Below are 13,464 nucleotides of genomic sequence, written 5' to 3' on the forward strand. Positions count from 1 at the left end.
TATCCCCTACTTTACAGATTAGACCTGTTTGCCCCTCAGTCGCAATCAGCATCTACCATGGGCAATTCCAGTCTTCGCAAACCTCCCCCCTCTTAAAGTGTTACTAAACCCAAAACCGTAAAATCAGTCTGTATATGCAGTAAAGCAGGGCTTGACAAATTTGATTTGAATCTAATGCGCTGATGAGGTGGCACTGATAGACCGCAATCGTTGGCGGTAAGGAAAGGGCTACATATCAAGCCAGCAACCCCAGCACCCAGCTTTCAAACTGGGAAGGAGATATCGGAGGTGGGCAGGCAGTGGAAGCTCTTAGCCGCGCCCAACACAGCCTTGCCCACCAGAAGAGGATGCCAGTTGGCACAAAAGGAGTGTGTATCCTACTCCAGCAGGCCCCAAGGCAGCGGCCTCAATTATCGGCCAGCCTGACCATAGTCCGAGCACTCGTGGGGGGTAATCCAGACCGCTGCTGCAGTGTAGCTCGGGCGCCAGGAAGCCATTTCAAGTTGTCATGTTTTTTTTTTTTTTTTTTTTTTTAGCCCTGCAGTATAATAGCATACTTTTTATAATCCCTGTGGAACCATCATAGGTTGAACTGGATGGACTGATGTCTTTTTCCAACCTCACAAACTATGTAACCTAGGGGGTTAATCATCTGCATTGTGTTAAAAGGCTGTTTGATCCGGTCTCGGATAGAGTTTTTTTTTTTTTCTTTGAGAGGGTGCATGTGATCAGCACAGGTCCAATCGGTACTGTCCAGTTCTGTGTACTATGGTAGACTAGATATAGTGAATGCAGGGTCCTGGGTTTGGTAACACTTTGGCACTTTTTTTTTGGGGGGGGGGGGGTGGATACCTGTTTTCTAGCAACACGTATGGGCATGTTCAGGCTGCCCCCAAAGCTCTGTACTATCAGGAGATGATTGGGGGCTGTGGAAGGAGAGGATCAGAGAAGTCAGAATCAAACAGCCTTTTTACACAATGTGCAGGATTAACCACTTGGGTTCCACAGTGAGTATAACCAGCATGCTTCACTACATATACGGACTGATTTTACTGTTGTGGATTTAGTAACACTTTAAAGTCACAGAAAATTTGGAGATCAGCTTCGGGGACTTACCAACTCCTGCAAAGGAACCCCTTTCCAAGCTTTACATACCACAATGCACAAGATGCAAAGATATATACTATATGAATAGTCGGGCTCCCATAAGGTCTTCTCTGACTCAGCTATTTGTCTAATCCCTTCATTCTTAATCAAGGTTCCTTCTGATGTCTTTTGGGATTTCTTAAACTGTGGCTAATTGACCTTGTATTTTGTGGTGCCTGCATAGCCTCCAGGACCAACGCCAATTGACAATGTCAGCAGCATGACTGACTGACTGCTCTGTGACTAACTGTGACCGACGTGCTCTGCGACCGACCGAGCTCTGTGACTGACTGACCGTGCTCTGCGACTGAGTACCCGGGAGGACTGGTTAATACCCCAGGTTTAGTACCAGGTAGAGTAGGTAAGGAATAGTAGGTTGTTACTAATTATCCCCATAGAGTAGAGGGTAATAATGTCCGACAGGATTGGGGATGCCACTCAGTGCACTTCTTGCTCCATGTATGCGTTCCTTGATGAACCAATCGAGGGCTAATACTGTTGTGTAGGATGTGTGCGACTTGTTTCTCTGGAAGCCCAGATTTTGGATCTAGAAAACATAGTGGCAACACTGTGTAGCATCAACAACCTGGAAAGGAGCTTGGAAATTGCCCATCAGGCAGTGGCAGGGGCCAGCATAGAGGTGGGGGGAGTAGAGGAGACGCAGGCATCAGAGGTAGGCAGTTGGGTGACCGTTGGGAAGGGTAGAGGGATGAGTGCCAGGGAGGCCAGTCCTGAGTTGGTACATCCCAACAGATTTTCCAAGTTGCAGGTTGAGGGGGATATCACCTCAGGGGTGGCAGTGCTGGAGCAGGCACCCTCCCCCAGCTGCCAGGGGAGTGGCGGCTCCAGGAAGAAGGGGGGTCGAGATTCAGGAAAGGTTAAACAGGTTGTGGTAGTGGGGGACTCAATCATCAAGAGGACAGAGAGGGCAATCTGTCGAAAAGATCGCGGTAGCCGGACAGTATGTTGTTTACCGGGCGCTTGAGTTCGGCACATCGCGGTTCGGGTAGACAGAATATTGGGCGAGGCTGGGGATGACCCAGCGGTCATGGTGCATGTGGGCACTAATGACCAAGTAAGAGGAAGGGGGAGGATCCTAAAGAACGATTTCAGGGACTTAGGGAATAGATTGAGGAATAGGACCTCCAAGGTGATTTTCTCTGAAATACTGCCGGTACCTCGAGCCACACAGGAGAGGCAGAAGGAGATTAGGGAACTTAACAAGTGGCTGAGGAATTGGTTTAGGAAGGAGGGGTTTGGGTTCATGGAGAACTGGGCTGACTTCTCAGTCGGCTACCATCTCTTTATTAAGGATGGGCTGCACCTTAATGGGGATGGTACAGCTCTTTTGGGGAGAAAGATGGCCACCAAGTTGGAGGGGCTTTTAAACTAGGAGACGGGGGGAGGGCTCAGAAGTAGAGTCAGTCAGGAGGGAGCAAAGGACAGAAGGCAATATTAAAGTCAGCAGCGACAATAGTTCCATAACGTCAATGGGGGAGTCTGTGCGGGAAAACCTCAGACCGAACAGGAATAAAAATAATCACCATTCACTATCAACTTACACAAAACTGAGAGGGGTATATGCAAATGCCAGGAGCCTAGCTAATAAAATGGATGAGTTGGAAATGTTAGTACATGAGGAGGACATAGACCTTGTGGGAATAACGGAAACTTGGTTCGACCCCTCACATGACTGGCTGGCCAATATCCAAGGGTATTCGGTGTACCGGAAGGACAGGGTAGGAAAAAGAGGGGGAGGGGTATGTCTCTGTCAAGAATAATGTAAGGGTGATAGAGAGGAGTGATATTACGGAAGGGATGAGTATGGAGTTAGATTCCGTATGGGTAGAACTCCATAGGGAAGAAGAAAAGGGAAAAGTAATTGTGGGGGTTTGCTATAGGCCACCCAACCAAAGGGAGGAGGTAGAGCTGGAATTTATATCACTGTTGGGAAAAGTGGCAAAACTGGGATCAGTCATCGTATTGGGGGACATTAATTATCCCGACATTGACTGGGAAGAGGGGACTACACACTCACAGAAGGTCCGTCTATTCATGGAAACCTTACAGGACAACTACATGTCTCGGTGGATTCTCCTACTAGAGAAAATGCAGTCCTGGATCTATTGATCACTAATGACCCAGACCTAATCTCAGAGGTAGGAGTCCAAGACAAAAAGTGTAAAATTGTAGCGCTTAAAACTAATACTGGAAAGTCCATATAATTAAAAGGAACAGTCCTTAAGATCAATCCAAGTAATGGATAACCACGTGTGGATGGAAACTATAGTGTACAGTCCATTCTCCCTTCAAAGGCCACGTGACATAGACCACCACCAAGAGAGGTATCTTAAATACCCTTACCAGAAATCACCATGTATTGAGCAGTACACTGATATAGACCTCTAAGACATAGGATCGATCCCAGCAGATGTCCAGGGCACACTAGATCACAAACACTGATATCCTCTCGCACTTGATCTGGAAGCGAATTTTTATGACATCCAGAGGACTAATGAAGGCCCTTGTCACCAGTCCAGAAAGTGAACCAGCGGTTGCTACTTCAGTGGCAGACAGAAGATGTCCCTTTGAGCCAGGGTCATATCCCACCATCCTCCAAGGAGACCTCACACACCTCTTCCACTGGACTCCCTTCTTACAGACACACTATAGGAGTCCAAGACAACCTGGGCTCTAGCGATCACAGGATGATCACATTTAGAGTAAATAACAATATAACAAGGCAAGTGGGGAACTTAAGAACCCTAAACTTCAGAAGGGCAAACTTTCCCAAATTGTGCTCCATGATGGAAAGGGTAAACTGGGACCAAACCCTAGGAACACTGACCACAGAGGAAAAATGGGATTGCTTTAGGAACATATTAAACAAATGCATCTCGCAGTGCATTCCTATGGGAAATACATTTAGAAGAGACAAAGCCAAACCTAGCTGGCTAAACTGTAATGTTAAAAAACTTATTAAGGGAAAAAAAATGGCCTTCAAGAAATATAAATCAGAGAGCACAGTATCGGCTTTCAAGCAATACAAGGAGGCAAATAAGAAAAGTGGATACAAAATCAAAATGGCTAAAATCAACTTTGAGAGACAAATAGCGGAGGATAGTAAAAAGAACCCAAAGAAGTTCTTTAAATATATCAACAGCAAAAAAACTAGGGCAGATCATATTGCACACATAATTACCGATTATGGGAGGATGGTTACAGAGGACACTGAAAAAGCAACCGTGCTGAACGCCTTTTCTCGTCAGTCTTTACTCAGGAAAAGGAGGGGTACACTGACCACTACTATATTTTTAGTAGTAATACACAGGACTTGCCACTATGGCTAACAGAGGGTGAAATTAGGGAAAGGCGGGATAAAATTTACACAAATAAATCAACAGGCCCGAATGGCGTACATCCGAATAGAAATTCAATAGAAATGCACCTAAAATCCAGGTAAAAAACGCACATACAATTACACTGGCCAAACCACAGTTCACCAGTTATTAGGGATAAGAGAGTGAATAGGGGGGGCTGGGGGGTCTGGGTTGTAATAATACATATTAATGAAGAGCAGAGTGAAGGGCTGTAGAGAAAGTGCTAAGGCTGTGTTTTGGGACAGGACAGGGTCGGCTAAATGGCTGCTTGGAATGCTCAGAGCTGGGACCAGAGGCTGCAGGACATACAGTACAGATTTATGGAGAAGACAGCTGAAAGATAGAAGTAGATGAAGGGTTAATGTGAACAGAGGAGTACAAGAATCGCTGCTGACTTACAATGTGCAGGGAAGATAAAGACAAGTGCGAGGAGAAAGTGAAAGTAACCTAGCGAGTAGAACAAACCAACAGGGGGAGGGGAGCTTGGAAGGAGAGAAGTGATTAATGGCTGCAGGAGAAAGGGCTGGAACGGAGGAGTCCAGAAATCATGTATTGTGCTGCTGCAATAACAGGAGGTAGAATGACATTCACTCCTGTCAGGCATGTGAAGGCAGAAGCTCCTAGTGCGCCCCCCCCCCCCCCCAATCACAGATATGGACACTGCCCACCCCTGCACGTCCAGACAGTGTTCTGTCTCTTCCTCTCCTTGCTCACATTCAATCATTTTTCACTCGCAAAATGCGAGCAGGCGAGTGAAAAATTTGAGGGCTGTACTAGGGGATTGGAGGAAAGCTAACATGATACCGATATTCAAAAAAGGGCAGAGGCATGTCCCGGGAAATTATAGGCCTGTCAGTCTGACATCGATAGTATGTAAACTTCTGGAGGGGATAAGGGACTATATCGTAGAGTTTGCTAAAGACGACAACATCATCAGCAGTAACCAGCATGGGTTTACAAATGGGCGTTCTTGTCAAACCAATCTCTTAACATTCTACGAGGAGGTGAGCTGTGAGCTAGATAGGGGGAGACCAGGGAATGTGGAGTATCTGGATTTCGCGAAGGCGTTTGATACAGTTCCCCGCAAGTGCTTAATTTATAAAAATAAGGTCTGCAGTCATCGACCACAAGGTCTGCTCTTGGATACGGAACTGGCTAAAAGGGCGTGTCCAAAGGGTGGTAATAGCGCATACTCAGACTGGTCTGAGGTGGTAAGTGGGGTCCCCCAAGGCTCAGTCCTGGAACCAACCTTGTTCAATTTATTCGTAAATAGCATTGAGGACAGGATCAGTAGCTCTATATCAGTTTTTGCAGATGACACAAAATTGGGCAGGTCAATAACTGCACAGCATGAAGCAGATATCCTACAGAATGACCTGGACAAAATAACGGAGTGGGCAATGACGCAATGACATGCAAATGAGGTTTAATGTGGAGAAGTGTAAGGTCTTCCACTTGGGGACTAAAAACATAAAAGCACAATACACTTTAGGGGGGGAACCTTTGGGGGAATCCCAAATGGAGAAAGATCTGGGAGTCCTGGTAGAGGATAGACTAAGCAATAGCATGCAATGTCAAGCGGCAGCTGCCAAAGCCGGCAGAATATTAGCATGCATAAAGAAAGGGATGTATTCCAGAGATAAAACTATAATCCTTTCACTTCATAAAACTCTGGTCCGACCACATCTGGAATATTCTGTCCAGTTCTGGTCGCCAGGTCCTCAGGAGGGATGTGTTGGAGCTGGAACAAGTCCAGAAAAGGGCAACTAAACTAATTAGGGGATTGGAGGACCTTAATTATGAAGAGCGTCTGCAATCGCTTGATTTATCCTCCCTGGAAAAGACCCCTGAGAGGGGACATGATAGCAATTTATAAATATCTCAATGGTGATCTCAGCATAGAAAGTAAGCTATTCAGTAGGAAGGATTGCATGAGGACTAGAGGGCATACAATGCGATTTAGAGGAGAAGCGTTATAACCTCAGGCAATGTGGGGGGTTCTTTACTGTTAGGGCTACAAGATTGTGGAATTCTCTACCACAAGAGGTGGCTTCTGCTGGAAGTATGGGGGCTTTCAAAAGACTCTTAGACGTACTTCTCAAAAATCAGAACATTCAGGGGTATGCAAGATGATTACGGCCACATACACCTAAACAGGTTGAACTAGATGGACTATTGTCTTTATTCAACCTCACCTACTACATGTACTATATGTAATTATCTTTTTAGCTGTCTGTAGGGGGGGGGGGGGGATTTTGGCCACTACAGGGGGCTTTTTTTGCCATTGATTCCAATAATTTAGCTTAATTAAGGGCTCCCTGAAACTTGGAAATTATTTTAGGGGTAAAAAGGTTTAATCTACAGTTAGGCTTTGCAAAACTCCTGTACATTTGCAGCCAAATCTGATGTCTGTAAATTTGTCTCCCTCTCAAAGTAAAAAAAAAAAGGCATCCTGACCAGTATGCATCCTGTCCATGCATCTCTTAGCCACTTTACCTCCGCTTACATGGAGGCTACTGCGGCAAAGTGCCGCGATCCCGTCCAGCGACGTAGACCTACGTCGCTGGACTCCGCCCCTTGTGGGCGGCGCTCGCGCGCCGCCGGAGGCTCGCTCCCGCTGTGTTCATTCACAGCGGGAGTCGGGCCAGCGGAGGAGCAGCGGCGATTGCCGCTGCTCTGCCCCGATCGTCGGGGATCGAGTCTGGAGATCCGCCCGCTGTATGTAAACACAGCAGGCGGATCTCCATAGTGACAGGGACTGACAGATCGGAGTGTTCAGCATAGCTGGACATCCGATCTGTCCTTCTATCACACAGTCACCTCCCCCCCCCACACGTCAGTAAGCACCAGGCATACATTAACCCCTCCCTCTCCAATAAAATTAACCCCTTCCCTGCCAGTGTCATTTTTACAGTAACAGTGCATATATATAGCACTGATTACTGTAGAAATGTCACTGGTACCCCCAAAAGTGTCAAAAATGTCAGCCAAGGGTCCGATCTGTCCGCCGCAATGTCGCAGTCCCGCAAAAAAAAAATCGCAGATCACCGCCATTACGCGTTAAAAAAAAACCACCAAAAATGACAGAAATCTTTCCCTTAGTTAGTAAACGCAATAACTTTTGCGCAAACCAATCAAAATACGCTTATTGCGATTTTTTTTTTTTACTAAACATAGGTAGCAGAAAACAAATTGGCCAAAAATTTAAAAAAAATTTGATTTTTACATTTTTTTTGGGGGGAATTTCATATAAAAAAAATGTGAAAAATATTGTTATTTTTTCAAAATAAACGCTCTTTTTTTGTTTATAGCGCAAAAAGTAAAAATCGCACAGGTGATCAAATACCACCAAAAGAAAGCTCTGTTTGTGGGAAAAAAAGGACGTAAATTTCGTATGGGTACGGCGTCGCACATAGTGTGCAGTGGCCGCTTACCTCAAACACACACTGAATGCGCATATGTGTAATCTAAAGTGCAGGCTGAAAAAACAATCCTCTCCAACAGATTAAGTAGTGGGATCCCTGCAGTCAGCAATAAGCAAATCTCCTGATGCAATATGGATCATCCGCTGTGCAACTAGAACATTCAAGGCACCAATCCAGCCTCATGGGGATATAAAAACTAAAACGCTCATGGTGCAGTAATACACACTGCAAGCTCTGGTGGTCCTACTTCCCACAGATGTGACAGCCTTGTCAGGCAAATTCCTGATATCCCTACTTTCTGGATATTTATGTTTGCACATTTTGTTGAATTCCTCCCTTACATCCTCATTCAGGCAGGTTCATTTCCCCTTTCTTTGTAATCCCTGGAAAGATGCTACCACCTTTTGGCCTAAATTCTGTACTAGTACCTCAATCTGTACATATATTGGCCTGGCCCTGCTTGCAGCATTTCATTTAGGACCCTGTAGGTCCTGGTCAACCTTTGCACCTCATGACCAAGCTAAGCCTTCTTTCCTAATAAAAGGGTTCCCGTTCGCATTCCTTTTCTTTAGCTATTAGATATTGTATGTAGTGTAAATTATGGTAGCCAGAATAGACTTGTTAAAGCAGTTTTTTTTTTTTGGAAACCTGCAAGGTAAAGCCATAATGGGCTAGTATGCATCGCCTACTAGCACATTATGTTAAGACGAAGCCCTCCCATGAAGAGAAGTCAGCGCTGCAGGGGTTCCGTTGTTCACCCATCTTGCTTCCAGGTTGTTCACGGACTTAGGCTCTGTGACTGACCAGAGCCACGATTACCTCACGCACGGGAGCCGCCGTTCATGGCACAGGGCTCTGAAGGATTGGCACGGGTGGCCGTTTCTTCAGAGTGCAAGTATCTCCTAAACTGTGCAGGTTTTGGATATATTTTCACTACCTATAGGTAAGCCATAATATAGGCTTACCTATAGGTAAAAGAAAAGGATGGAAGTTTACTTTCACTTTTACCACTTTACCACCGGAGGATTTTGCTGTCTTACGTCCAGGCCCCTTTTTGCGATTCGGCACTGTGCGACTTTAACTGACAATTGCGCGGTCGTGCGACGCTGTACCTAAACGAAATTTACGTCCTTTTTTTCCCCACAAATAGAGTTTCCTTTTGGTGGTATTTGATCACCTGTGCGATTTTTACTTTTTGCGCTATAAACAAAAAAGAGCGTATATTTTGAAAAAATAACAATATTTTTCACTTTTTTTTTTATATATGAAATTCCCCCCCCCCCCCCCAAAAAATGTAAAAATCTAATTTTATTTAAATTTTTGGCCAATTTGTTTTCTGCTACATATTTTTGGTAAAAAAAAATCGCAAAAAGTGTATTTTGATTGGTTTGCGCAAAAGTTATTGCGTTTTACTAACTAAGGGAAAGATTTCTGTCATTTTTGGTGTTTTTTTTTTAACGAGTAATGGCAGCGATCTGCTTTTTTTTTTTTTTTTTTTTTTTGTGGGACTGTGACATTGCGGCGGACAGATCGGACCCTTGATTGACATTTTTGACACTTTTGGGGGTACCAGTGGCATTACTACAGTAATCAGTGCTATAAATAGGCACTGTTACTGTAAAAATTACACTGGCAGGGAAGGGGTTAATTTTATTGGAGAGGGAGGGGTTAATGTATGCCTGGTGCTTACTGACCTGTGGGGGGAGGTGACTGAGTGACACAGGGACAGATCGCATGTTCAGCTATGCTGAACCCTGCATTCTGACCCTGCCTGACCCTTAGGAGATCCGCCCGCTTTGTTTACACAAGGGGGCGGATCTCCACACTCGATTCTCCGACGATCGGGGAAGAGCAGCGGCGATCGCCGCTGCGCCTCCCCTGGCCCGACTCCCGCTGTGACTGAAAACCGCGGGAGCGAGCCTCCGGTGGCGCGCACGCACCGCCCACAAGGGGAGGAGTCCAGCGACGTAGTACTACGTCACTGGACGATAACGAGCAGACGGTAAGTGGTTAATAACTTTCATAATTACAATTGTAACCACTTCCAAACATAGCAGTTACACCCCCTTCCTGCCCAGACCAATTTTCAGCTTTCAGGGCTCTCACACTTTGAATGATAATTACTCATACAACGCTGTACCCAATCAAATTTTTTATCATTTTTTTCACACAAATAGAGTTTTCTATTTGTAGTATTTAATCACCACTGTTTTTTTATTTTTTGTAGTAAGTGAAAAAAGAGCGAAAGTTTTTTGAAAAAAAAAAACATTTTGCTTTAGTTTCTATTATAAAATTGTGCAAATAATTTTTTTTCATAAATTTGGGCCAAAATTTATACTTCTACATATCTTTGGTAAAAATAACCCAAATTAGTGGTTATTTAGTCTGTGGGAAAGTTAGTCTACAAGCTATGGTGCCAATCATTGAAAATTGATCACACCTGATGTACCGACAGCCTATCTCATTTTTTTGAGGCCCTGAAATGTCAGGACAGTACAAATACCCCTCAAATTACCCTTTTTTGAAAAGTAGACATTCCAGGGTATTTAGTAAGAAGCATGGTGAGTTTTTTGAAGTTGTAATTTTTTCCCACAATTCTTGGAAAAATGAAGAAATAATTTTTTTTTTTAAACACAAAATTGTCATAATAACAAGTTATTTCTCCCACACCGTATGTGCATACTTGCAATTACACCCCAAAATACATTCTGCTACTCCTCCAGAGTATGGCAATACCACATGTGTGAGACTTTTACACAGCCTGGCCACATACTGGCCCTCGGGGGCGTGCAGTAATAGCGAGAGCTGGCGGACGTCATATGACGGCCGCCCGGATCGACAAAAGCTTCCTGCCTGCGTCATTTTACTATGGCCCGGTATGGAAGTGGTTAAAAGCCCAAATAAAACTTGATCTGACGCAATATGCTTATAGCATGCCAAAGGCACGTTATTCTACGGTAAGACAGTTTTCAGAACAAGGGAAAATTGTTTGAAACGCTTCATTGAAAACTGATAGCAATAAAAGATGGTTGACAGCTATGTAGTCAGAAATAAAGTCTAATAAGTAGGAAATATCTACTTTTTCATTTTATTTTTCTTTTCCAGATTTTTCATCATGAATGAAGAAAATCAACATTTACACTGTGGAAGCTGTGTCAGCCGCCGCTGTATGATGAAGCTAGAGGCTGGAGTATCGTGTGATTTAGTCAGCTGCCTGCATGTTTGTGGGGCAGTCTTTCACTCTTGCAAAGCTGATGAACATCAAATATTGTGCCCCCTAGAAAGAGTGCCTTGTTTAAACCAAGGATTTGGTTGTCCTTTTGTAATGACTCGAAACAAGTTAGCTGAACACTTACAGTACTGCCCTGCAAATGTAGTATGTTGTACAATGGAGTGGAATAGATGGCCAGTAAGCTATGCAGATAGAACATCTTATGAAAACCTCAGCACAGATGTTGATACAGTAGAACAGCTAGATCTGGCTTTAGCATTGCAAGATCAAAGAATGCTTCTGGAATCTCTTAAAGTGGCAACAATGATGCCCAAAACAACTGAAAAGCTTGAACCTCCTGTACAGATAACTGGTAAAGCAGAAAATGATAGAATGCTTACAAAGGATGTTTCTAGTAATGAAGATACATATAGTGCTTTTTATCAAGCAACACTTGAGACAACAAAGAGTTTAGCTGCTGCTCTGGACATATTAAATAATGCTACAAGAGACATTGCTATGCTTAACGGTAGGTTAAGAGATGCCAGTTCTGAGATGAACAAAAAAATTCAGATTTCTGAGCAAAATGGTAGATGTGATATCCTTAAAGATCAGGGATTTGTAGAGAAAGAAGGCATTGGGGCTTCTAATGAAGTGATGTGCAGTCCCTTGAAACAGTTGCATCAAAACAATTCCAATGATTTTTTCTATCCAAGAAGAAACTGTACTGAATTAGCTGAATGTGAAGACGTTAATATAAAGCAATCATCTCTAATGTGTAATGGTTTCCATAATGATGGAAAGGATATGCTTTCTGTAGTAACAAGACAAAACACTGATATTCCCTTAGATGGCAGTAAAACACATGTAAACCCTAATAGTTCTTTTTTTAGTGTTGAGCAGCTCCCGGCTTCGTGTATCGAAAATGGTTCTGAGGAGCAAATGGCGAAAAATGAACAGTGGTTCCGAAATGTTGCTGTCTTTGGAAGAAGCCCGTTTCTCGGTAATTCATATTGGTTTAAGGTTAGGACTGAAAGCAAGGCAGTAGACACATCTGATTTGGAAGTACAAGAGGATCCCATGGGACTCAATCGCATTGATTTAGTCACAGCTGCTTTTCTGTTCTGTTTAGGAGAGTCACCTGGAGGTAGAGGGATTTCTGAAAGACGAAATGTAGATGCCAATCATATTGACTGCGGAACCCAAACCTTTTCATTTCCAGCTGCAATATTGGCAACGAATACAATGGTTGGGGATATTGCATCAGCTTGTGCTTGTGACCATGCTAATCCTCAGCTTTCCAATCCTAGTCCTTTCCAGACTCTTGGTCTAGACTTGGTTCTGGAATATGTTGCAGGATACCAAGTCAAACAAAGGTCTATGTTTACGTTTGTATGTGGGCAGCTATTTAGAAGAGATGAATTTTCTGCTCACTTTAAGAATGTGCATGCTGATATTCACTCAGGTTTAAATGGATGGATGGAACAAAGATGTCCATTGGCATATTATGGATGCACTTATTCTCAGCGTAGATTTTGCCCATTGACCCAAGGATCGAAAATAATTCATGACCGACACTTGAAGTCCTTTGGGGTTCAGCCTCACGTACCCAGCAAAAGTCGGTCTATAAAGACGTTACCCCAAAGCCCATCTGTGGACCATTTCAATAGTTTGCCATATGAAGTTCTGCAGCACATTGCAGGATTTCTTGATAGTTTTACTTTGTGCCAATTTTCAAGAGTTTCTAGGCTCATGAGAGACGTTTGTGCAAGTTTGCTGCAGACTCGTGGAATTGTTGTTCTGTTATGGGAAAAGAGACTGCATCCACAAGGAAGTTCTTGGCAAATCAAAGAAAAGGTAATTTGTTTTTGTTTTTTTTTAAATGTTATAGTTTTAAAACCCGAAAAGTCTCTGTTTAGGCCCCATTCACACCTGAAATGTGTGAAATATGTCACACTTGTGAGGGCATTATTCCTAATGGGACCCCAAATGTGGCCAGCAGTCGTGTTTTTGTGCATTACAAATCATGCAACACTCTACGCCTGAAAAGGTTCTGAAGCTTCTGTGTCTTATGTAGGGCATACAAGCCCTATGCCTGATGCATGGAAACGCACAGAAAAATGTGCAAAAAAAGCAGGCAAAAAAATGTGTGTTCACCTTGCACTAGGTGTGAATGGGGCCTCTTTCGCATGTCACTTTAACAAAAACTTATCAGCTTTTTTGAGAAGTCTGTTCAAGAAGTAACAATAGAAAGTGAAGTGTGATGACGCATAGGGGTTACTAAAACTGCAGAGTGCAAAAT

General features: G+C 43.8%; 1 protein-coding gene across 1 annotated transcript in view; it reads left to right on the forward strand.

Moving 5' to 3' along the window:
* FBXO30 (F-box protein 30) overlaps positions 1-13,464 on the forward strand; it is a 306,296-nt gene that overhangs the window by 200,974 nt on the left and 91,858 nt on the right. The window contains exon 2 of the mRNA XM_082251345.1: positions 11,057-13,019. Coding sequence (XP_082107471.1) covers positions 11,067-13,019 — 1,953 coding nt within the window. The 5' untranslated portion in view covers positions 11,057-11,066. The remainder of the gene's footprint in view (positions 1-11,056; positions 13,020-13,464) is intronic.

Source organism: Pelophylax lessonae, assembly GCF_965119305.1.
Source record: "Pelophylax lessonae genome assembly, chromosome: 3".
NCBI classification, from domain to species: domain Eukaryota; kingdom Metazoa; phylum Chordata; class Amphibia; order Anura; family Ranidae; genus Pelophylax; species Pelophylax lessonae.